Raw genomic sequence first — 24,017 nt, 5'->3', positions numbered from 1 at the left:
CTTGCTGTTAGACCATTGACAAAAGAAATTGCATTGTTAGCCTGCCTAGGTGATCATTACAACTCACCACTTGAGATCTTCACAGGACCCATAGTTACATAAGAAAGGAGGATAATTGGATAAGTAATGCAATATCTTCTTTTCTATACAGCACACACAGAAATCTATTCCTTTATAGTGTTTGTGGAGCAATAATTGGGTCTGTGTCCAGTAGGGGACACCACAGAAAAACTCAACAAGTTAAAGTTCACAACCCATTATTGTCGATCCCATTTGTATTGCAAGAAAAACAAAAAAATAATATATAAAACCTATCCTGCTTTGCTCTCAAGTATAAAAGAAAGAACCCCTACTATAAGGTTGTGAAATATAAATATATTTTAATAATTGCTACATTGAAATATTGTACAGGTACAAAAAACAAACAAGTACTATTGTATGGTCCAAAGTGGAAGAAATTCAGAGCAGCCAATACATCATTATACATTTCAGAACCCAATGGAAACATAATTTAGTGACTGCCCTATAGATTATATATATATTTTTTTTTTTTAAAGTGACCCCATTACCAGTATTGAGGAACTATAATTAGTATTTTGCTCAGAAACATGTGAAACAAACTAGTCCAAAATTAATTTTATTATTCCTTCCAAGGTAAGATGCAGATAAACACCAATTTAATTGGCATCAGGTTCACTTTAAAATGCCCTTGGTAAATACAAATATATAATACATATGTACACAGACGTTAATATGAAACATTAAAGGGAATTTAAATAAAAAAAGCATTTATTAAAAAGGAAACCAAAATTCTACAATCAATATTACAAATGCTATTCAAACCTAACATTTATTATAAAATACAGCTTTAAATGCAAAAATCTGAATTTTAAACATTATTCTCTTCAATTTTTTTCCAAAGATTTCTAGGACTACAATTCAACATATCCTCATAGAAAAGGCTAATGACATTTATAAACATGCATACCCACATACTTCTACTCGCACACACGCTTCAAGAACATACACTCGAAAGAACGGCAGACCTTGCACCTGCCAAGGATACAGTCGCTGTACCCCTTGTTAAAAGTATTAGAAAATGGCAGTATATCAGAATTCTTGGAAGACAGATTGGTGAGGTATAGTTAGAATTTGTACATATATAGAGCTTTTATTTTGCATATAGGCACCATCACCACCTTTATATTTATTGGTGGTTCCCAGATAGAAGGCAACTTATTCTTTCTTGGGTTCCAGCCTTGTACCAAAGCGTTTAACGCTTTATTTCTTGCACCTTAAATTATGCACCTGATAAGAGGTCTCTACTGAAATAGCCTTAATTTTTATACACATTAGATACTTGTAACTTAAAGGAAATCTAGGCACTGGAAGACATGTAGAAAATATTCCCATTTAGAGCTCATTAAATAATTACAGAACAGATGCACATTAGCGTTTTATGGAAAAAAAAATTACCACAAAAAAGTCCATTTTTAAATGTAGTGTAATTTGCTCCATAAAGGATCCATTTATATTTCACAATATGGTTCTCTGCAGGAAAGAGCACCTGGAATTTCTATATGAAATAAAATGGTGCCTTTCTCCAGAAATTTCTGAAAAATCTCAATTCTTTAGAATAAAAAAACAAACAAAAAACCCCCCATAAAAACAGCTTATTGTTTTCCTTACAAAAGTATTTAAACAGAGTGAGCTGGAGCAGGTTTTATATCAAGTCACAGAAATGCATTGGGTAATACGACACGATTTGATTTCTCAACTCTGCTATGCATTTCAAAGCTTTTCTTGACAGACTCCATGTAAAGCCTATGCCTCGATTGTGGGAGCTTTCTTGTAGATAGGTTTTTTTACTGGGTCATAGGCAAGCTCGCCTTTCTTGTTCTTCCTAACACGCATCACTAGCAAGACTATGATGATGGCAAACACCAACCCGACACATCCACCAGCAACGACAGCTGTGAAAAATAAAAATAAATAAAATTAGATTTTAATTTTCCACATGTAAAAATGTTAGCAATAACTACAGCATATTTGCTAGACACATGCACATTGAAGTGAGCAGTCCCTTCCTGACCTCTGGTACCAAGCTAGTCTAGCACTGGGGGGGGGGGGGGGGGGAAATCACTTGAAGGTAAGACCTTTGTGGGCATGTATAATCCAAGGAAACATGCCATAATATTCACTCCATAAAGAGCAGGGGGCAAGTTGGGATTATAGTAAAGCCCAATGAATCTGTGGGTTCCCCATCATGGCCGTGCACACAAACACACAAGGACCTATTATAAACTTGTGTGTATGAAGAGCCAAGAAAATATCAGGACGTGAAGAAGTTGTTTACATGAACGGCAATTCAGACCATTACAATAAGAGGAAGGAACTCTTTTCAAAAGGTGTGTGAAGGGGATTTGGGGGGGGGGGGGGGGGGGGGGAGACTCAAATAAAAACCTAAGAATAAATTATGACCTCTTACTTCCACTTATTGAATAGTAAAAAGGACTCAATTCAGCACACAGGTGGCTTTTTTTGTTGTTATTTTTTTTAGAATACATGCTGCAAATAGGAAATTGTATCCTCTAGACCAGGGGTCCTCAACCAGCAGTCGAAGGCCAGGACGTTGGGAGTTTGTTTGCCAGTCCGCGGCACCACGGCTCAGAGTACACTGCAGGTGCCTGCCCTGGTGGTTCATTATCACCGGGGTGCAAGTACGCACTCAGCGTTTGAATGCTGCGACACATGGGGAGCCAGCGGCTGTAGCGCAGTGACAGCTACAGCCGCTGGCTTCCAGAAGACATCAATACTACCCTCTATCGCTGCATCTCCGTCTCGGCAGCTTCTTCCTGTGCTGAGTGGTCACGTGGTACCGCTCATTAATAGGGACACGACTCCACTCCCATAGGCATGAAGCGCATATTCATGACTTTAATGAGCGGTACCACGTGACCGCTCGGTACAGGAAGAAGCTGACGCGCCGGGACAGATGCAGGGACGTTCAGCGACGGTGCAAGGAGGGCAAGTATGACACAGGAGGACAGGGGGGGGAGCCCAGCCATGCATACAAGATGGGACCGGGGGAGCCACACAGAGCTGGACAGGATGGGGGGGGGGGGGGGGGGACGACCCACACATACCGGGATAGGAATGGGGAGACAATACATACCCGGCTTATAATCGAGTCAATAAGCTTACCCAGTTGTCAGTGGCAACATTAGGTGCCTCGGCTTATACTCGAGTATGTGAGTAAGTATGTTTGTATGTATGTTTTCATTACATTGTGGGGCCATCATACTATACATGGGGGGGGGGGGGGATTAAATGTGTGGGACGATCTTGTTATACATGGGGGATTATATGTGTGGTACACCTTTTGAATATTTGTCACATTTTCTTACACCATGATTAAAAAAAATAATCAGCATGTACAGTACTCCAGTACAATTTTTTCTAAGTGCTCAACGCTCTATTTCCTTGTAGGTTCCAATCATCATCAGCAGTGACTCATCCACAGCAGTAGCCATCTTTCAATGACAGCAGCAAAAACGAGATTAAGGAGTAGACTGGATATAAGGAACACACTTCGGGTGTCGCTGTCTCCCATCACCCCTAGATGGGACCATCTTGTTGCAGGAAAACAAGCCCAGTGCTCCCACTGATCCAGGGAAACAAGCCCTGTGCTCCCACTCATTCTAAACCTATGGTGAGTTGAGTCACATTCACGTTATAAATGTTATAACTAAATGATAAGTATGCACTAAACTCCAACCCCTTCCATATCCCCACCCCCATATGACCAAAGCCCCGCCCGTGTCCCACCCCGCGCTGCCGGGCCATGGAAAAATAGACTTGCTTGAAGCTGGTCCTTCACTCTAAAAAAGTTTGGGGACCACTGCTCTAGACCATGCATGTTAAAGAAATCTGGCCTGCGACTACAGAACTGCCACAAATATGTGGGGCCCCATTATTCTGTATGAAGGACTAGGTGGGGCCCAATATACTGTATACTGGTTGGCCAGCGACTTTGTCCAAGTTTTCCATTTTGGCACTCTGTAGTTGAGTTTGACATCCCTGCTCTAGACAATGCAACAAAGATCATAAGGCCACTCACCAATAACAACTTCTGTTCTGCTGAAGAAGCCATGAGCAGTGCTGGCCATAGAGATTTCATTTGATGGTTCATGCTCGTCAGGCAAGGCGTTCCTCAATATTGAAATATCATTGGCGCTTTGGTCAACTTCATCTTTATTGACCTTTTTCTTACGTATGTCCTTTTCTTCAATGTTGTTATCAAAGGCAGTCTGGAGAGATAAGAAGAATCAAGATATAGACCGATACAGTAAAACCAAACAACTGACAGGCAAACTACTAAAATGTATAGTTTCTGCTTATACCAAGCAAGTTTGTTACAAGAGGATAACAATATGAATTGAACTAATTTAATATGCATATTACATGGATTAAAAAGCATTCGATTTTTTTTTTTTACGACTGGGCACAAGTGTAGGCACAGCCTTATTACTCATCTTATTAAGCAAAGAGAATACTGATTTACATGTAAAGCTCAGCACTTACTGTAGGCGTGGACATGGTTGATTCAAGGTCATCCTCAAATTCTTCATCTGCAAAGACGATTAAGATCAGATATCAGGTTAAATTGCAAAATTGCTGCTGCATTCATTAACCAAAGCTACAAAAGTAAATGTCGTCAATACGAAATTAAGAAAGTGGATCTAAAGTTTTAAGACCACGGCTTTCTCTAAAGGTACCTTCACACTAAACGACAACGATCCGTGACGTTGCAGCGTCCTGGATAGCGATATCGTGTTTGACACACAGCAGCGATTTGGATCCCGCTGTGATATCGCTGGTCGTTGCTGAAAGTCCAGAACTTTATTTGGTCGTCAGATCGGCGTGTATCGTCGTGTTTGACAGCAAAAGCAACGATACCAGCGATGTTTTACAATGGTAACCAGGGTAAATATCGGGTTACTAAGCGCAGGGCCACGCTTAGTAACCCGATATTTACCCTGGTTACCATTGTAAAAGTAAAAAAAAAAAAAAACCACTACATACTCACCCTCTGATGTCTGTCACGTCCCCCGGCGTCCGCGCTGCTGCTCAGAGCTTCCTGCACTGAATGCGTCAGTGCCGGCCGTAAAGCAAAGCACAGCGGTGACGTCACCGCTGTGCTTAGGGCCGGCGCTTACACAGTGCAGGGAAGCTGAAGGCGAGGGACGTGACAGATACGGCAATGTAAGTATGTAGTGTTTGTTTGTTTTGTTTTTTTACATTTACACTGGTAACCAGGGTAAACATCGGGTTACTAAGCGCGGCCCTGCGCTTAGTAACCCAATGTTTACCCTGGTTACCCGGGGACCTCGGCATCGTTGGTCGCTGGAGAGCTGTCTGTGTGACAGCTCTCCAGCGACCACACAGCGACGCTGCAGCGATCGGCATCGTTGTCAATATCGCTGCAGCGTCGCTTAATGTGACGGTACCTTAAGTTTCAGGCAGCAAGCATGTTTACTCATCACACAAGTTTCTCTGTTAGACTAAATTCTTGTTTTGCCAAGCCTTCTATAGCCACACCTTGTTTGTTTTTCCTACACATTTATGGCAGATATGTTTAAACACGTTTACGCTGATCTTAACAGTGGGATATGGCAAAGAGAAATTAAGTCAGTATTTTCTGGACAGTTTTGCAGATATTTAATATATTAATAATTCCCTTTTATTACGGGTAGTAGGATGTACTTTAATTATGTGGGAGGATTAAGGATCATACAACTACATGCTGGTGTATAGGACTTCTAATGTCATGAGGTTTTGGGGTATGATGAAGAATTACAGCCAGATTAATCAAATACATAATAGTGTGACCGATATGCCCTTTGCTGTACAGTAAAGATCAAGCCAGTCCCATCACAGTTACAGAGGACAACACAACCATTAAAGGCCTCCATACACATTTCAGTAAGATAGCCAACCACCAGTGTATGCGGGTGCCTCATGATTCTCCTAAAAAAAAAAAATAATGTAAGGAAAGATAAGAACCAGGCAGCTTTCTTTTAAACACCCAATCCTTTGGTTCTCAGGGAAGACCAAAATCTCCCTGTTGAAAAGGGATGAACCCATTGCCGAACTTGAAAATGGAAGAAATGACCATTTGGCAAGATCATGTAAATTACCTGAGTCACCAGAACCCGAGGATTCATCAAACGAATCAGAATCTTCATCATAGTAATCAGTATATACATCTTCATCATCTGACCCTGAAGCTTCAATCAGGTCTTCGATTATAACGTTTGGGTCCATCAACTCTGTTTCACGTATCTAAAACACAAAAATGGGGAATCCATTAAGGAAAAAAAAAAACAAACACGTTTTTACCCCCCAGTTAAGAAAGTTCTACAATCATCCATTACCACTTTAAAATCATGGATCAGAATATTAATAAAAAGAAACAGAAACTGCAAGGAATACAGTGACGGGTTACAAAGAGAAGGTTTATGTGAAAGCCTTAGGCTCTGACAATGAAACAGTTAACATCGCCAACACAAACTATTTTCTTCCCAAGCAGATTTTATTTCAATAATTAAAACAGGTTGGTGTAGAAGTTTCCTTTAATGCAACCACACCTGCCTTACACACGCAACATTTTTCTAGGAGTGTCCTGAGAGAGAAAAACACACACACGAAAATGTGTGGTCAGTAAGGCACTGTGCATTTATGCATGTATGGCCAATGGACAAAAAGCAAAAAAGTGAAAAGCACAAGCGTTCTTTGCAAAGTGGGCATTTGCCACTTCATAAAGTGCCAGAAGTGGGGTGCTGGCCGCTGACGACTGGACATTGGCACACGGTCAAACAAAGCCTTATTGGCTTCATGTTCGATAAGCAAGTATGGACACAAAGAAAGAAACACCACTTTAGAATACTGTACACCTATAGCACAGAGCAGAAGTGACAACCTGCAGGTCTCCCACTGTGAAACAACATCTCCCAACATGCTCACAAAAACCCCATGCTTAAAAAAGGTGGCATTTTATAAAGATGGAGTGTTGAAGGTTGGTGACCCATGCCATAAAGTATTAACTTCCTGTAACGCCAATTGCTCATTGGCAACTTTGGAGGAATAATTTTATGCCATAAGCTTCTTGTGCTATTTTTTTTTGTCAATATCAAAGCTCATGGGGCTCAGCTTCAGACAGTGAGATGTAAACACGCACATCAAAGTTTCACATATGAAAACAAATACCCTATAAAATGTCAAAAAAAAAAACAACCCTTCTCCGTGCCCACTGATGACCAATATGTTGCAATCCGTAGCTCATTAGCATGCCATTGTGATACTTCTTATTTGCGTTGTAGAGTCCCCCCGTCACACTTAGCGACGCTAAAGCGATCCCGACAACGATACGACCTGTCAGGGATCGTTGCTGCGTCGCCATGTGGTCGCTGGTGAGATGTCAAACAGTGAGATCTTCCCAACGACGCAGCAGTGATGCGGCGACCTGTACAACGATGTCACATGGCAGCTATTATGATGATTCAGACCTCGATGAGGGACGTCCTGTGTGAACGAGGTCGTTGGTAAGGTGTCAAACACAGCGATGTGTGCTACCCAGCGGGACCTCAACGATCAAAAAAAGGTCCAGGCCATTCCGACACGACCAGCGATCTCACAGCAGGGGCCTGGTCGCTGCTACGTGTCAAACATAGCGAGATCGCTACTGAGGTCGCTGTTGCGTCACAAAACTTGTGACTCAGCAGCGATCTCACTAGCGACCTCGCTTAGTGTGACGGGGGCTTAAGTCGACATTTAGTCTGCTTCATGTTGGAAATTCCTGTTACATTTCTCAAATTGCACAACATAAAACTGGTGAGCACAGTCCCAAAAAGGGTTTGTGCTTATGATAAAAAGTGTCACACTCCGGTATCTAAAAATCAAAGTGAAGCAGACATGTTGGAAACATTCACAAAATGACAGACTTTAAGAAGAGTCTCCATAAACTAATAGGATCGCCATATAGCAATGTTAAAATAAGCATAACGGCCTTGTTAATCCTACAAGTCATTGATTTCAGCCAATCATTACATATATTACCATAAATGAAAACGTTTATTCACTAGCTTTAATTGACTGAACAGTTTATCACAAGCCAAAGCCAAGCACTTCAGGTTTTGTTTTTTTTGTTGTTTTTTTTTTAGTTTCTGCAGAAGCTAGTGGGCAGGCGGAGTGAGCTTGGGAAAAGTTAAAAATGTAGTGGGGTGAATGACAGTGCAGAATGCTCCACCTATTCATTTATATTAAATGCATGTGTTGCCCTTAAGAATCAAGCCATAAAAGTTAGGGGAAATTGTTGTCACCAACAAAATAACGAGCCTTAAAACTCGAGTGTTTCTTTCTAGTAGGTGGCGCTATTCTGAAGCCAACGCACCATTACACCAACATCTCAGCCAAGGTGTAAATATGTGTATGGAATCTCCTGGCTCTCCCCTAAAGGTACCGTCACACTAGGCGATATCGCCAGCGATCCGTGACGTTGCAGCGACCTGGATAGCGATATCGCTGTATTTGACACGCAGCAGCGATCTGGATCCCGCTGTGAAATTGCTGGTCGCTGCTAGAAGGTCTGCACTTTATTTGGTCGCTAGGTCGCCGTGTATCGCCGTGTTTGACAGCAAAAGCAAGGATACCAGCGATATTTTACACTGGTAACCAGGGTAAACATCGGGTTACAAAGCGCAGGGCCGCGCTTAGTAACCCGATGTTTACCCTGGTTACCAGCGTAAAAGTTAAAAAAACAAACAGCACATACTCACCAGCACGTCCCCCAGCCTCTGCTTCCTGACACTGACTGAGCGCCGGCTCTAAACTGAAAGCACAGCGGTGACGTCACCGCTCTGCTGTTAGGGCCGGAGCTCAGTCAGTGTCAGGAAGCAGAGGCTGGGGGACGCGCTGGTGAGTATGTGCTGTTTGTTTTTTTTAACTTTTACGCTGGTAACCAGGGTAAACATCGGGTTACTAAGCGCGGCCCTGCGCTTAGCAACCCGATGCTTACCCTGGTTACCCGGGGACCTCGGCATCGTTGGTCGCTGGAGAGCGGTCTGTGTGACAGCTCTCCAGCGACCAAACAGCGACGCTGCAGCGATCAGCATCGCTGTCGCTATCGCTGCAGCGTCGCTTAATGTGACGGTACCTTAACAGACACAGCAATTGTTTGAAGGGGGAGATAAGGATCTGGCATGTTAGATTAGGACTGCTAATCACTTTGTTCTTGGCGAGATAAGCCGCCAACATCATAGTGAGGCACTGTATCTCTCTTAAGGCCCCGTCTCACTAAGCGATTTACCAACGATCACGACCAGCGATATGACCTGGCCGTGATCGTTGGTAAGTCGCTGTGTGGTCGCTGGGGAGCTGTCACACAGACAGCTCTCTCCAGCGACCAACGATCAGGGGAACGACTTCGGCATCGTTGAAACTGTCTTCAACGATGCCGAAGTCCCCCCTGCAGCACCCGGGTAACCAGGGTAAACATCGGGTTACTAAGCGCAGGGCCGCGCTTAGTAACCCGATGTTTACCCTGGTTACCAGCGTAAATGTAAAAAAAAAACAAACAGTACATACTCGCCTTTCGGTGTCCAGGTCCCTTGCCGTCTGCTTCCTGCTCTGACTGACTGCCGCCGTACAGCGAGAGCAGAGCACAGCGGTGACGTCACTGCTGTGCTCTCACTTCTCACTGTACGGCCGGGAGTCAGTGAGAGCAGGAAGCGGACGGCAAGGGACCTGGACACCGAAAGGCGAGTATGTACTGTTTGTTTTTTTTTACATTTACGCTGGTAACCAGGGTAAACATCGGGTTACTAAGCGCGGCCCTGCGCTTAGTAACCCGATGTTTACCCTGGTTACCAGTGAAGACATCGCTGGATCGGTGTCACACACACCGATTCAGCGATGTCAGCGGGGCCTCAACGACCAAAAAAAGGTCCAGGCCATTCCGACACGACCAGCGATCTCACAGCAGGGGCCTGATCGCTGGTACGTGTCACACATAGCGAGATCGCTATGGAGGTCGCTGTTGCGTCACAAAACTTGTGACTCAGCAGCGATCTCGCTAGCGATCTCGCTATGTGAGACGGGGCCTTTATGGAGAACATAGGATAGCTTAGGGTACCGTCACACAGTGAAATTTTCATCGCTACGACGGCACGATTCGTGACGTTCTAGCGATATCGTTACGATATCGCTGTGTCTGACACGCTACTGCGATCAGACATCACGCTGAGAATCGTACGTCGTAGCAGATCGTTTGGAACTTTCTTTCGTCGCTTGATCACCCGCTGACAATCGCTGGATCGTTGTGTGTGACACCGATCCAGCGATGTGTTCGCTTGTAACCAGGGTAAACATCGGGTAACTAAGCGCAGGGCCGCGCTTAGTAACCCGATGTTTACCCTGGTTACCAGCGTAAACGTAAAAAAAAACCAAACAGTACATACTCACATTCCGGTGTCTGTCCCCCGGCGTCTCAGCTTCTCTGCACTGTGAGCGCCTGCCGGCCGGAAAGCAAGCACAGCGGTGACGTCACCGCTCTGCTTTCCGGCTATGGTGCTTACACAGTGCAGAGAAGCAGAACGCCGGGGGACAGACACCGGAATGTAAGTATGTACTGTTTGTTTTTTTACGTTTACGCTGGTAACCAGGGTAAACATTGGGTTACTAAGCGCGGCCCTGCGCTTAGTAACCCGATGTTTACCCTGGTTACCCGGGGACTTCGGCATCGCTCCAGCGCCGTGATTGCAAAGTGTGACCGTAGTCTACGACGCTGGAGCGATAATCATACGACGCTGCGACGTCACGGATCGTGCCGTCGTAGCGATGAAAATGGCACTGTGTGACGGTACCCTTACTTTGCTGAGGTCTCCTGTGTATAAAGGAACTGGGAGATAGTGGCTGGCTAAAAGATGGTCCTGCCGGCTGCCATCTATTGTGCATGGGGGGGATCCCTAGAAACCTCAACTGTCAGTAAAGGTACCTTCACACTGAACAACTTTCCAACGAGAACGACAACGATCCGTGACGTTGCAGCGTCCTGGATAGCGATATTGTTGCGTTTGACACGCAGCAGCGATCTGGATCCCGCTGGTTGGAGTTAGAAGGCCAGCACCTTATTTCGTCGTTAGGTCGGTGTGTATCGTTGTGTTTGACAGCAAAAGCAACGATGCCTGCAATGTTTTACAATGGTAACCAGGGTAAATATCGGGTTACTAAGCACGGCCCTGCACTTAGTAACCCGATGTTTACCCTGGTTACCCGGGTGCTGCAGGGGGACTTCGGCATCGTTGAAGACAGTTTCAACGATGCCGAAGTCGTTCCCCTGATCGTTGGTCACTGGAGAGAGCTGTCTGTGTGACAGCTCCCCAGCGACCTAAACAGCGACGCTGCAGCGATCGGCTCGTTGTCTATATCGCTGCAGCGTCGCTGAGTGTGATGGTACCCTAAGATAAACAAACCGCTTATTCCAATAGAAGAGGCAAGGTTAGAATAAAAAATGGCAACCATCACATGTGTACATGGACCCGCTAGGCATGCAGTGCGTTCTTAACGATCCGTTAATGGCAATTTAAACCTGTACTTGTTTTTCTGTGTATTGTAATCAGCGGGATAATATTTAACTCTAATGAGAGATAACCTGCACACAGCAAGGTCACAGGTTCTGGGACACACAGTTCAACAAGCTGAAGCTATTGCAAACAGGCAAAAGTATTGGGCAGAGCTAGGCTCCTCGCCTGATTAACACATTAAACATCAGTCAGAAGTGGAGAGAGCCACACAATTTTCAACATTTAATAGGCTAGGAGAGGGTGAAGGTGGAAAAAAGAAAAAGAAAAAATAAATAAATAAATTAAACAAACCACACACACACACACACACACACACACACACTTTTAGAGGTGTTGATGCAAATGCTTTATAGATACATACTTGTTAAATTGCGACAAATTATGGATAATAAGTAATAAAGATAAGGAACATAACCACAACAAATCTATGTAGTGCTTTTAGAGCAAAAGACAGGCAAAATTATCTTTGCCCCTACATAGCCAAAGAATCTTGAAAATCTTCCACTGGAAAAAAAATAAAATAATTGTATTGCATCTCAACCAAAGCACCTTGATGGTTAGGAAGTAGAGCAATCCATACTACACTTACAAAAGATGAACAGAAAAAGACATTTAAAATGAATGGCCCAAACACGGTTATGAGATCAAAGCCATTTGCATGAAATAGTATAGACCTTTGCCTTGACCTTGCAGAAGTGTTACCTGATCCATTATTACACCTGTGCAGGTAAGGGGGTGGGGAACAGCAAGATTTCTGCTTGTTTCAAACGGATGCATCTCATGGGACATCTGTTGACCCAACCTAGCAAGGATAAGATGACCAAATGGCTCAAATCTACGATCAATGCTTCACGGGCCAATTAATAATAGGGTCAAATAAACTTTTAAGTATATATTCACTGCCTTTAATCCTGTACAGTTCAGAAACCAACCATCTTGCACCTCAAATCAATTCCCAGTTAACAGAAAAAATGTAATTTTCTGTGGTGATGAAATCTACTTCCATAAAAGGATCTCAGTTTACATACAGACTCCTAGTAATAGGACAGGGAAGAGAAAAAAAAAAAAAAAAAGCTAAAGTTACAAACTTAACTGCTGTAGCCACAGGGTCCAGATGATATATGAACTTGGCTAAGATGAGAGGCACTTACCCAGTCAAAACTCAAGCAGAAGAATGCAGGAACTATTTCACACCTACATGTGGCACCCACATCCCACCAATACTGATTTGGGAAGTCTAACCTTGTGCTGCAGTAAGCAGCCCAAGAAAATCAACACTAGATGTACAGAATTGCTGCGAGCCTACAAATGGTCCTACTAACTGTTTACTAAACACAAAAAATAAAGACATATAGCCTTAGGGGGTGAACCAATGTAAAGCTTATATCTTTGTGGAAATCATGTACTTTTTTTTAAAGCTGTGATCACAGCACTGAAATCAGAGAGAGATTTTATGTGAAATGCAACTCTTCCTGAGCCAGCCATTGTCTTCAGTCTTGACTGACAAAGTGTTTTAAGGGATGAATCAAACTCTGTCAAAGGGAATCCAAGCCCTTGGGGGGAACCATTTCCTGCCTGCATGTACTAAAACTCAGAGAGGCCTGTTTTTACTTGCTCTAGAGGGGATATGATGATAATGGTGCATAAGTATACCAAGTTTATGACGAGCAGCGGGAATGGTAAATATGATTTAACCACCACAGGGTATTTTAGGATAATCATATATAAAATTTATTGTAGATGTAACGTGACACGATGCTAGCGACTTCAACCCAGTGTAATGTACGATGAGAAGATACACTTTAGCTTTGCTTGTAAAATTGCCACTTCCACTAAGAGCCAAGATATTGATTTAAAAAAAATAAAAATAATATTATATACACCACACACATCTTGTGGTAGATAAGCCCTCAATACAGAAATGAATGACTGAATAAATAGGGTCTGGGGTAAAGAATCCACTCTTATCCCCATTAGTAGTGAACCAGTCAGTGCTTGAACCATACAGAGTCTTAAGGTACCGTTACTCTAAGCGACGCTCCAGCGATATAGACAACGATCCGACCTAAACTAGATCGCTGGAGTGTCGCTGTTAGGTCGCTGTAGAGACGTCAAACACAGCAACTCCAGAACGATGCAGGAGCGATCCAGTGACGTAACGGCGACTCACTTATCGTTCACGCTCCATGTAAAAACATTGCTGGGGTCGTTGCTTTTGCTGTCAAACATGATGATACACGCCGATCTAGCGACCAAATAAAGTTCCAGACTTCTAGCTCCGACCAGCGATATAACAGCGGGATCCAGATCGCTGCTGCGTGTCAAACTCAACGAGATCGCTATCCAGGACGCTGCAACGTCACGGATCGTTCTCGTTGGAAAGTTGTTTAGTGTGATGGTACCTTTAATTACAGTGTGAAGTCATTAGCACACCAATGGTTACTCTCTGGAGAGGAGAGGGTCAAAGTAGACAAGGCATGGCCTTGGTAAAATGGATTTGGTTTATTCACCCCAAGATACAAGTTTTCACTACACTTCTGTGAAATGAGTTTTCCTTCTGTGGCCAACAATAATGTTGTGAGCCTCTGGAGTTTATATAGGAAATGAGAGAAACTATTTTTTGTTCCATATTTCTTTGCATGAAGAATTCAGTGCAATACTTTTCGGTTTGTTGCATGAAAAGGTAGACTGACCAGTATGGCAGAAAGAGTTTACACCATTGTATTTCTGTAAAAAGATATACAGGATCAAAAACTAGCATATCAGATGACAGGTCAGGAAGCCATTGTCTGGAATGAGAATGAAGGAAGACAACACTTCCGAATATTCCCCCTTGGCATAACCTTGAAAGGCTATGGGAAGAGATGCAATGTTATGGTGTAAACAGGAAACCATGATCAATGGTAATGACAGTGTTATATATAGCTCATCCAACAACATTGTAACAGCTGTAGACATCTGCATGCTGCAATCTCCTGTATGAAACCAGCTCTTCCCAAAATCTAAGTGCCATCAGTTCGGTCAACAGACATTGATATAAAACAGGTCTTTGTTCTCTGTGACAAAACTAGTCAAAGTAACATTGATGAAGAAAAGTGAGCACAAGTGGTGTGTAGGCTTAATTAGCCAACTGACTTGTGATAAGAGGGATGAATGCCAGACTGAGAAGATTACAGTATATCAATCTACATATGCAGTAAAATAAAGTTGTAGGGGAGTTTTCAATGAGATAAGGGGGTGGATCAGGCCAAGCACCTGTTCTTACAGAAGTTAGGTAGACAATAGAGCCATTCTCCTAAGCTCAACAGTCAACGTGTCAGTGCAGACTCCCAATTGTGCAACCTATACATGAGAAATGTACTTTTCCATTCGAAATGGTAACCAGACACCTGAAGACTTATGCAAGTCATACAAGACTTGTTAAACTGCATGTGAAGGGGCTGAAAGCCTCATGCAAGGACTGTCGCATGTCATAGGTTGGAGAGGAACAGCAGAACTCATTACAGTGTCCTTGCCCTGGTATGCGTTCTTATCCATAATACTATAAAACAGAACATCGCGAGAGGTCCCAAAATAGCCATTATGGCAGGCAACTTTACCTTCCACACAACAGAGCACACAATCATGTGGTGGCCACTCTTAGCTGTTACCCAATTTTCTGAACGTTAAATTGTGAACTCTGGTATGTCACCAATTTGTCATTTTGGTCAATCCAGCAATGGCGCTTCATACAACATTAGCTTTATTAAAAATAACTTCCACTAGACTAATGCCACAGACTGCTGTTGGGCGATATATTTAGAATTGGATCTATAGACAACCTCATCTCTGTAGGGGGATTATGTCGAATATAAAGCCTCCCCATACAGTGACTAATATTGGCCAATAGATAAGTGAGATATCTGGCAGCGGCTCTCCGAGAACACCGGAGTGCTTGGCTGACTGAGCGCTCCTGTGTATGGGAGAGTATATACAGTAGTTACTATTTGAGCCATCGTTAGGCCGACAGCCATCTAGTGTGTATGGGGAGGTTGCTTAGTGTCAGCTTCTTTCTAGGGAAAGCAAACAAAAATGACTCTAGAAGCCAGTTAGTCTAGTTTGTACTGCCAGGCTGTAGTAGAAACAAGAAGGAAACAACTTCTATAGTATATCAGTAGAAAACAACAGCACATTTCGTAAAAAAAAAAAAAAAAAAACAAAACACAAAATTGCGTGAATTTGCCATCTGGTTTGGGATACGTTCATAGGCCAGAGCTAGTCAATACATTTTTAAGACACATGACAAGTCAATTTTACAGAGACTACAAAGAAAAAAAGTTGCTAGAGGAGTTCTTTTGCGTTTTTTTTTTGTTTTTTTTCTAGTAACCATGTTTTAGTTAATGGTACATGCATGTCATAGTAATTAATGACCTCCCAGAGGCCAGATATGCAGCTGTGTGTTACATTACCTGTGGTGTCAATGAGATTTAATGAAATTTCATCCATCCACCGCCTGCCAGTTTACGCTACGGATATCAACTGCAGGTATTACCTTGTGTGTTAGCAAATCTGGGGGTAGTTTTATGGTCTCATTCAGATGTCCAGCTGTACACAAGTCCATTTAGGATCTGAGCCATGGATCAAAAATTACACATACAAGTCTATGGGTTTGTGAAAATTATGGACTTTAGGGTACTTAGCACTCCATTGAACAAGAAAGCACAAGAAAGACTGACCTATTAAGTAAACACATCCATATGTATTAAGGGAATCCAAAAGTGAGAACGCTCAAAGCATTAAAGGTCTGACGTGGTCAGGATGTGAAGCATGAAAGGCAGCAGAATAGGTGAACACGCACTAGCTGTTTACTCTGCATGTAGGGGCACCTGGCATTCTGGGCAGCACATAGGACCACATTCTCCTGGGCTAGAACAATAGACACTAGGAAGGAAACACCTCCTGCCTGCCACAACATTTCACAGGGATCTAGGAGAATACAGCAGCTGTTCACTGCTGGTGAAGATAGTTGTGGCTGCTGAGCCAAAAAGAGAACATTTGCATGAGATACAAAGCCTGCAATGCCACAATAAGAATAAAGTATTGATTGACCTGCAGAGTCATCATTAGTCACCTGATGGGTGGATATATGTATACGTGTGTACATGACCGCCCCTCCCTTATTTGTAGAAGCAGCCATGACAGACAATAAAGACCCAGTTAAAATGTGAATCAGTGCCAATTAATAGAAGATCGGAGTCACTTATTAAAGGCAACCTGTCACCCCCCCCCCCCCCCCCCCAGGCGTTTGTAACTAAGAGAGCCACCTTGTGCAGCACTAATGCTGCATTTGGACAAGGTGGCTCTTTTAGTTATGCTCCTTGCACACGCCAAAGTAAACACTTATAAAATGTGCCCCCTCATACTGTGAAACCGTCCGGGAGGAGGGGACTTTCCTTCCTAATCAGACGCAGCACAGCCGTCATTCATACCCCCTTGGCGCAGGGCGCCGCCTCCTCAGCGTTGTTTGAATCTGTCCCGGAGCCTGCGCTGTTATGTTATCCCTTGGGCATGCGCAGTTAGCGCTGCCCGTCTTCTGACATCATTTGTTGTCAGGCTGACTGCGCGGCCGCGCTGCTAGAGATCCCGCCCCGCAGTGTCTTCTGATTTATTCACACTGCGGGGCTGGGATTCATGGGCATGCGCTGTGCATATCTTCGCCTCTCTCTCTCATCTCCCTCCGCCTTCTTCAGACTGTGCGGTGTCAGCTGATCCTGAATCGCCGTGGCATGCGCTTAGGGATCAGCTGACGCCGCACAGTCTGAAGAAGGCATAAGGACATGAGTGAGAGGCGAAGATATTTACTATCAAATGATGTCTGAAGACGGGCAGCGCTAACTGCGCATGCCCAAGGGATAACATAACAGCGCAGGCTCCGGGACAGATTCAAACAACGCTGAGGAGGCGGCGCCAAGGGGGTATGAATGACGGCTGTGCTGCATCTGATTAGGAAGGAAAGTCCCGCCTCCCGGACGGTTTCACGGTATGAGGGGGCACATTTTATAAGTGTTTATTTCAGCGTGTGCAAGGAGCATAACTAAAAGAGCCACCTTGTCCAAATGCAGCATTAGTGCTGCACAAGGTGGCTCTTTTAGTTACAAATGCCTGGGGGGGGGGGGGGGGGGTGACAGGTTCCCTTTAGATACCACTGCAGACAAGAACATGCAAGTCATGGCCAAGCTTCTGATCTAGTGCAGACATCTTGTGCATTTGAGCCAAAGGTGAAGACTGCCTAACTGGGATTTTGTAGCCTTAACAAAAAAGGAAAAGAAAGCCTTCCAGTCACATAAGGATAGCAACATTAACCAAATCTATAGAATTGGGTCTAGTGGGGCTCCAGCTGTTATTTACATGGAGCGAGTCCATAACCAAAGGCTGCCTACATACAGCAGGATTAAACACATCCATGTGTCACGGTCCGAACACAGACTAGCCGCAGTCTACTGACCCAATTTCAGCTGCCGCACACAAACCTTAGGGGTTATGAGGCTGCAGAGTTTCGGTCAGGAGACCCATGGCAGGTTCATGAATCGCGACCCATACATGATGTGTGAACGTGGCCTTATGTAGTCGCCTTGAATGGACATTTCACAGGTCAATGAAGTGGTGTCTGCAGTCATGCCTCCCAAGATCTAAGGAGATAAAGTACCGTACTTAATTTGTGATGTAGACTATGATCTCAGACTATAGGCCATAAAGGATTCCTTGAGGGGTTTAACAAAAAAAATGCAAGCAAAATGTATAGTTTCCGATAACATTTACAAATTGAGGGATGAGATATATAATTTCTTGTTATGTGAAACAATTGAAGGCTTTAAGCTGGCACATACACTCACTGGCCACTTTATTAGGTACACCTGTCCAACTTCTTGTTAACACTTAATTTCTAATCAGCCAATCACATGGCGGCAACTCAGTGCATTTAGGCATGTAGACATGGTCAAGACAATCTCCTGCAGTTCAAACCGAGCATCAGTATGGGGAAGAAAGGTGATTTGAGTGCCTTTGAACGTGGCATGGTTGTTGGTGCCAGAAGGGCTGGTCTGAGTATTTCAGAAACTGCTGATCTACTGGGATTTTCACGCACAACCATCTCTAGGGTTTACAGAGAATGGTCTGAAAAAGAAAAAAAATCCAGTGAGCGGCAGTTCTGTGGGCGGAAAGGCCTTGTTGATGCCAGAGGAGAATGGGCAGACTGGTTCGAGCTGATAGAAAGGCAACAGTGACTCAAATCGCCACCCGTTACAACCAAGGTAGGCCTAAGAGCATCTCTGAACGCACAGTGCGTCGAACTTTGAGGCAGATGGGCTACAGCAGCAGAAGACCACACCGGGTACCACTCCTTTCAGCTAAGAACAGGAAACTGAGGCTACAATTTGTACAAGCTCATCGAAATTGGACAGTAGAAGATTGGAAAAACGTTGCTTGGTCTGATGAGTCTCGATTTCTGCTGCGACATTCGGATGGTAGGGTCAGAATTTGGCGTAAACAACATGAAAGCATGGATCCATCCTGCCTTGTATGGAGCATCTTTGGGATGTGCAGCCGACAAATCTGCGGCAACTGTGTGATGCCATCATGTCAATATGGACCAAAATCTCTGAGGAATGCTTCCAGCACCTTGTTGAATCTATGCCACGAAGAATTGAGGCAGTTCTGAAGGCAAAAGGGGGTCCAACCCGTTACTAGCATGGTATACCTAATAAAGTGGCCGGTGAGTGTACTTGTACAATACAGCCAGTAAAGAACCTGAATCAATTCTTGTGAAAAAAAAAAAAGTTGAAATTCAATTTTCCAAAGGGATGACCCCCCCGGAAGAATGTACAAAACTTTATCAACACTTACATTTTCCATTAATCTGACTTTATTAGATACAACATCAAGGAGCTCCTATTTGATGGCAAATTACGGTAATCAAACCTCTGCAACGGAAATGATCTTTTAAGTGGAACGCTTTCCTACCTCATAAACCATGATATCATTTATAATGTAAATGAGGCAGCCCCCAAGAGAACAATTACCCCAGAGGGGCCTCTCTATAGGCGCTCGTCTTTTTGAACTGGCAGACTAACTTTGTAAGCCCGCTTGTTTTCAACTGGTTCAATTCTTTTATTGGAGCATATGTCAAAGAATCACCCCCCCTCCTGTCCATACCTCACTGCATCCTAAGACTGCAAAACTTCCCAAGGTCTAAATCACAAGCTTAAACTTTAACTATGCTGTACAAACCAATACTTGTAAGGCCAGTGACCCCAAAAGGGCACATACTATCATCCATGATATGAGAAATGTGATGTTCTCCTTAGAAAAGCCTCTGCTCATGCACTGAAGGAAAGTTTCCTAAAATGGACATCCTTCCTTTATTACCAGGAAAAAAAAAATCCCACAAAAGCTGTTTGTGACGTTACGCAAGACATGAGGATCTATGTTGCAATAGTAATGTACCGTGACATGTGGAGACATCAAAAGCAAGCAAATACAGGCATCTATGAGGAGCTGTGACGACTGAGTCGCCCCATAAACTATTAACACATAGAAGAACAGTCAAGACAAGCAAAGTCACAGATGGAGCACCCAAAATAAAGTTATGAAAGTCTTCCGGAAACTTGGCTCCCTGAATCCTTCCATGTTTATCCAGACTCCTTGTTTTACATAGCTGCTTGACAGAGTAACAAAGACGCCAGCAACATCTGCTAATAAGACGGTCAAGAGGTTGCTTCATTCCACAGACTAGAAAATTCCAAGCACGAGCTGGAATCTAAATATTAGCTTCTTAGCCACAGAAAGGTAACCCCCCTGCCAAAAAGTTATTTGGCCAGAGAGCAAGAATGAGAGTGACCTTGACGCAACTTCCTGGGGCCTTTGGCTCAGTCACCATAAGGAGATGGAGGTTACCCAAGTGGCCCACCAGCCGTGTACTTCTGTAGGATTACCAACACTTATGCAACCTCCAGCAGGAATGTTGGGAGTTGTAATCCACAACAACAGGATAGCCACAGAACTAAAGCGATCAGCACAGATACATGGTGTCGCAACACTGGTCTACAGAAGAAACCATACCTAGTGCTCCCATTAATGGGATTCCCAACCATCAATGAAGAATGGAGCTTCGCAAGCATGGCTGGGGCCACACTGCGTGTAGCAGTACTTAATAGCTTCTGCTAGATATCCTGAAAATGGCACATGTGCCCCTCACTACCAATACAAAATGGACCCCGATATGCGTTTTTTGCCTGGGGCACATCTCAATGACTTTAGGAAATTGGAAGAAAGCCATCACATTACTCCATTTGACTAGTCAAAGCAAACAAGGAGGAATTTAGTGTTCCTGCGATAAATTCAAGAGAAAATCTGAAGGGGATAGTGAAGTGGTCCCCCTGGAGACTATGGCTGTACCCCAATACTGCAAATGGAAGCCATTGATGAGGGAGGGTGGGGTGAAGAGGGCGGTGACAATATTCCACAACCGGAGATTACGGTCCCGACCCTACACCCCGTCACATCAATAAAGACGTGAATAAATCATATATAGCCAATTCAGTGAAGGCATCTAAAAAGGAGCATATGGGGGGCTGTAATGGAGGAGAAGCCCCGCACAGGGGAGGGCCGGGGGCTGGTGTTTGGTCAGAACTTTATCCATCCACAAGGGAAGAGGTGCTGGAATGCCAGGGGAACAATGGGAAGGTCAGGGGGCGAGGGGCAGAGACAGGCTGGGAAATGGAGCCTCCGAGCCATCCCGCTCACAGCTCAGTGGTCACCACATGTAAGAGGACAGCTGGCCCCGGGCTACTACAAAGTCACTACTGTATTGATGGAAGAGCCCCGAGGGCCAATGGAGCTGGCAGCCAGCCATATACACTACACGTCTGCGGCCACCAAACGACGAACTGGGGCTACTTACCAGACACCCTGCAAATTACTGTCAGAGAGTTAGTTTGTTTCTCAGGTAAAAAGTAACTAAAAACAACAAAAAGTCGTGTCCGGCTGAGACTTGTAGTACCACCGGGCTGATACAAGCCATGTTTCTCTAGAGGTGGTCGCACACAATGAGACCACTGGAATGCCAGCTATGCGCTGCCCCCCTCCCCGCGCTTTTGTGCGACTGCGCTGCGCCACTTACCGACTCCGCCGCAACTGCGCTGAGCAGGAACCCGACGAGGAGCAGCGCGAACTTCATGGTCATGATTAATGGCGCGTTAGTCCTGTGCACACACACAATCCCCGAGGTCCTCAGCGTCTGGGCAGGATGCGTTATCTCCTCAGCTGCTGTGCGACTATCTCCGCGAACTTTACTACGCTCCACTGTGTGCGAGTTACCTTCAAAGGATTTTTTATACGATGTCTCCTCCCATTGACTACACACGGCTCCTCTCCCCTCCCCCCATTACCGGAATTTCCCTGTCTGGACTCAGTTGATTCATTTAAAGGGGAAATGACATAAGAGCTTTGGTTTCACTAGTGACTTAGTGGAATTTTTTTCCCTTAGTCTTTTGTTTCCTATGACATGAGGTAGCAGTGAGGCAGGGGCTCAGGACATGGCTTCACTTTCAGCTTTCACATTCGCTGCCTGTGGAAAGGGAAACTTTCCATATGTGTACTGTGTGTGGTGATGTATGGCCTGTCCTTGAGGGTGGCACGTTGCCACCATGATGTAAGACTGCAATGAGGTTACACGACGAGACAATCAGGAATAAAGAGCCGTCGTGCCGAGGTCGCGACGATTGATCGAGAGGCAAAAAAAATCAGATTCCATTAAAAAAAGGGCATTGTAAAAATTGGTTCTGGAAACTGGTTGCTACGGGCAACCACACTTTATTTTTTGACTAAAGGAGTTGTCCAATGAAAACAATCACCGATCCAACAGATTGGTGATAACTTAGGGAACAGTGGGGGTCCGACCTTGGGTTAGAATAGGGAATTTGTATCCCCAACGGGGCAGTTTTATCTCCGATATGAAATGGCGCAGCAGGTCGCATGTCTGATCGCCTCTCCATTCATTCATGGAAAAAGCCAAGCACAGCGCTCCGCAGCCCCATAGGGAGTGAACGGAGCGGTGGTCACATGTCTGACCTGCTAATGGGTAAAAGTTTCCTGTTCTACGAGTCCCAGCAGTTTGGTACCCACCAATCCTTAAATTATCACCTATCCCGTGGGTAGGTTTAACTTGTTTTAATAATAATCTAATATTATTATTTATATAGTGCCAACATATTCCGCAGCGCTTTACAGTTTAACAGTTTCAAAAGCAACAGTCATAAGTAACAACGTTAACAATACAATAAAGCACAATAAGACGACCCTGCCCGTGAGAGCTTACAATCTACAATGAAGTGGGGAGACAGGAGCTTATTTACAATGATGTATTTACAATGATGGTCCAGCCATCTTCAGGTGGTGGGGGATAGATGGAGATAGTGAATGGGCTACACATAAAATGACTGATTAGGGAACGTGATAAGCCGCTCTGAACAAATATGTTTTGAGGGTGCACCTAAAATGATGCAAGTTGTGGATGGTCCTAATATCTTGAAGTAGAGCATTCCAGAGGATTGGCACAGCACGGGAGAAGTTTTGGAGTCGGGAGTGGGAGGTTTGGATTAGTGCAGATAACAGTCGAAAGTCGTTTGCAGAGTGCAGCGATCGGTTAGGCCGATAGACCGAAATGAGGGAGGAGATGTAAGGGGGTGCCGCACTGTGGAGAGCTTTGTGGGTGAGAACAAGTACTTTAAATTGGATTCTGTAATGAATGGGCAGCCAGTGTAACGACTGTCGAAGAGCGGACACGTCTGAATGGCGATTAGCTAGGTAGATGACCTTGGCTGCTCCATTAAGGATAGACTGAAGAGGAGAAAGTCGAGTAAGGGGGAGGCCAATTAATAGAGCATTGCAGTAGTCCAGGCGGGAGAGAATCAGGGCAACAGTGAGGGTTTTTGTTGTTTCCATGGTGAGAAAAGGGCGGATTCTAGAGATGTTCCTTAGGTGTAAGCATGAGCGAGCAAAGATTGTATATGGGAGGTGAAGGAGAGATCGGAGTCAAACAAAACACAGAGACAACGCGCCTGCTGCCGGGGTGTTATTATGGTGCCACCCACGGAGAGGGAAATGTCAGATTTAGGAAGGTTAGTAGAAGGCGGGAGCAGAAGAAGTTCAGTTTTGGAGAGTTTGAGGTTCAGATAGAGAGCGGACATGATGTCAGAGACTGTGGAAGGTCACTGGCGTTCTGTAGTACAGCGGGGGGGTAAGGTCACCGGCGAACCCCTTGAAACGTCTATATTGAGTGTTAAATGTAATACAGTGCCCTTTGTACCTAGAAAGGTAGGAATTCATGTCCAAAACAGA

At 44.4% G+C, this 24,017-nt stretch overlaps 1 protein-coding gene across 1 annotated transcript; it reads right to left on the bottom strand.

Annotated features, from left to right (window-relative positions):
• Positions 1–355: 355 nt before the first annotated feature.
• Positions 356–22,000, bottom strand: LOC143765474 (syndecan 4-A-like). The gene is made up of 5 exons (XM_077252167.1): positions 21,799–22,000; positions 6,201–6,345; positions 4,585–4,631; positions 4,121–4,310; positions 356–1,973 (listed from the first exon to the last, which is right to left on the bottom strand). Exons 1-5 carry the CDS (start codon positions 21,859–21,861, stop codon positions 1,825–1,827), a joined length of 594 nt encoding a protein of 197 aa, XP_077108282.1. The 5' UTR covers positions 21,862–22,000; the 3' UTR covers positions 356–1,824.
• Positions 22,001–24,017: the final 2,017 nt, after the last annotated feature.

This window comes from Ranitomeya variabilis, chromosome 4 (assembly GCF_051348905.1).
Source record: "Ranitomeya variabilis isolate aRanVar5 chromosome 4, aRanVar5.hap1, whole genome shotgun sequence".
NCBI classification, from domain to species: Eukaryota; Metazoa; Chordata; class Amphibia; order Anura; family Dendrobatidae; genus Ranitomeya; species Ranitomeya variabilis.
Note: the sequence above shows the minus strand (reverse complement) of the source record. Positions and strands in the feature narration are given on the sequence as shown.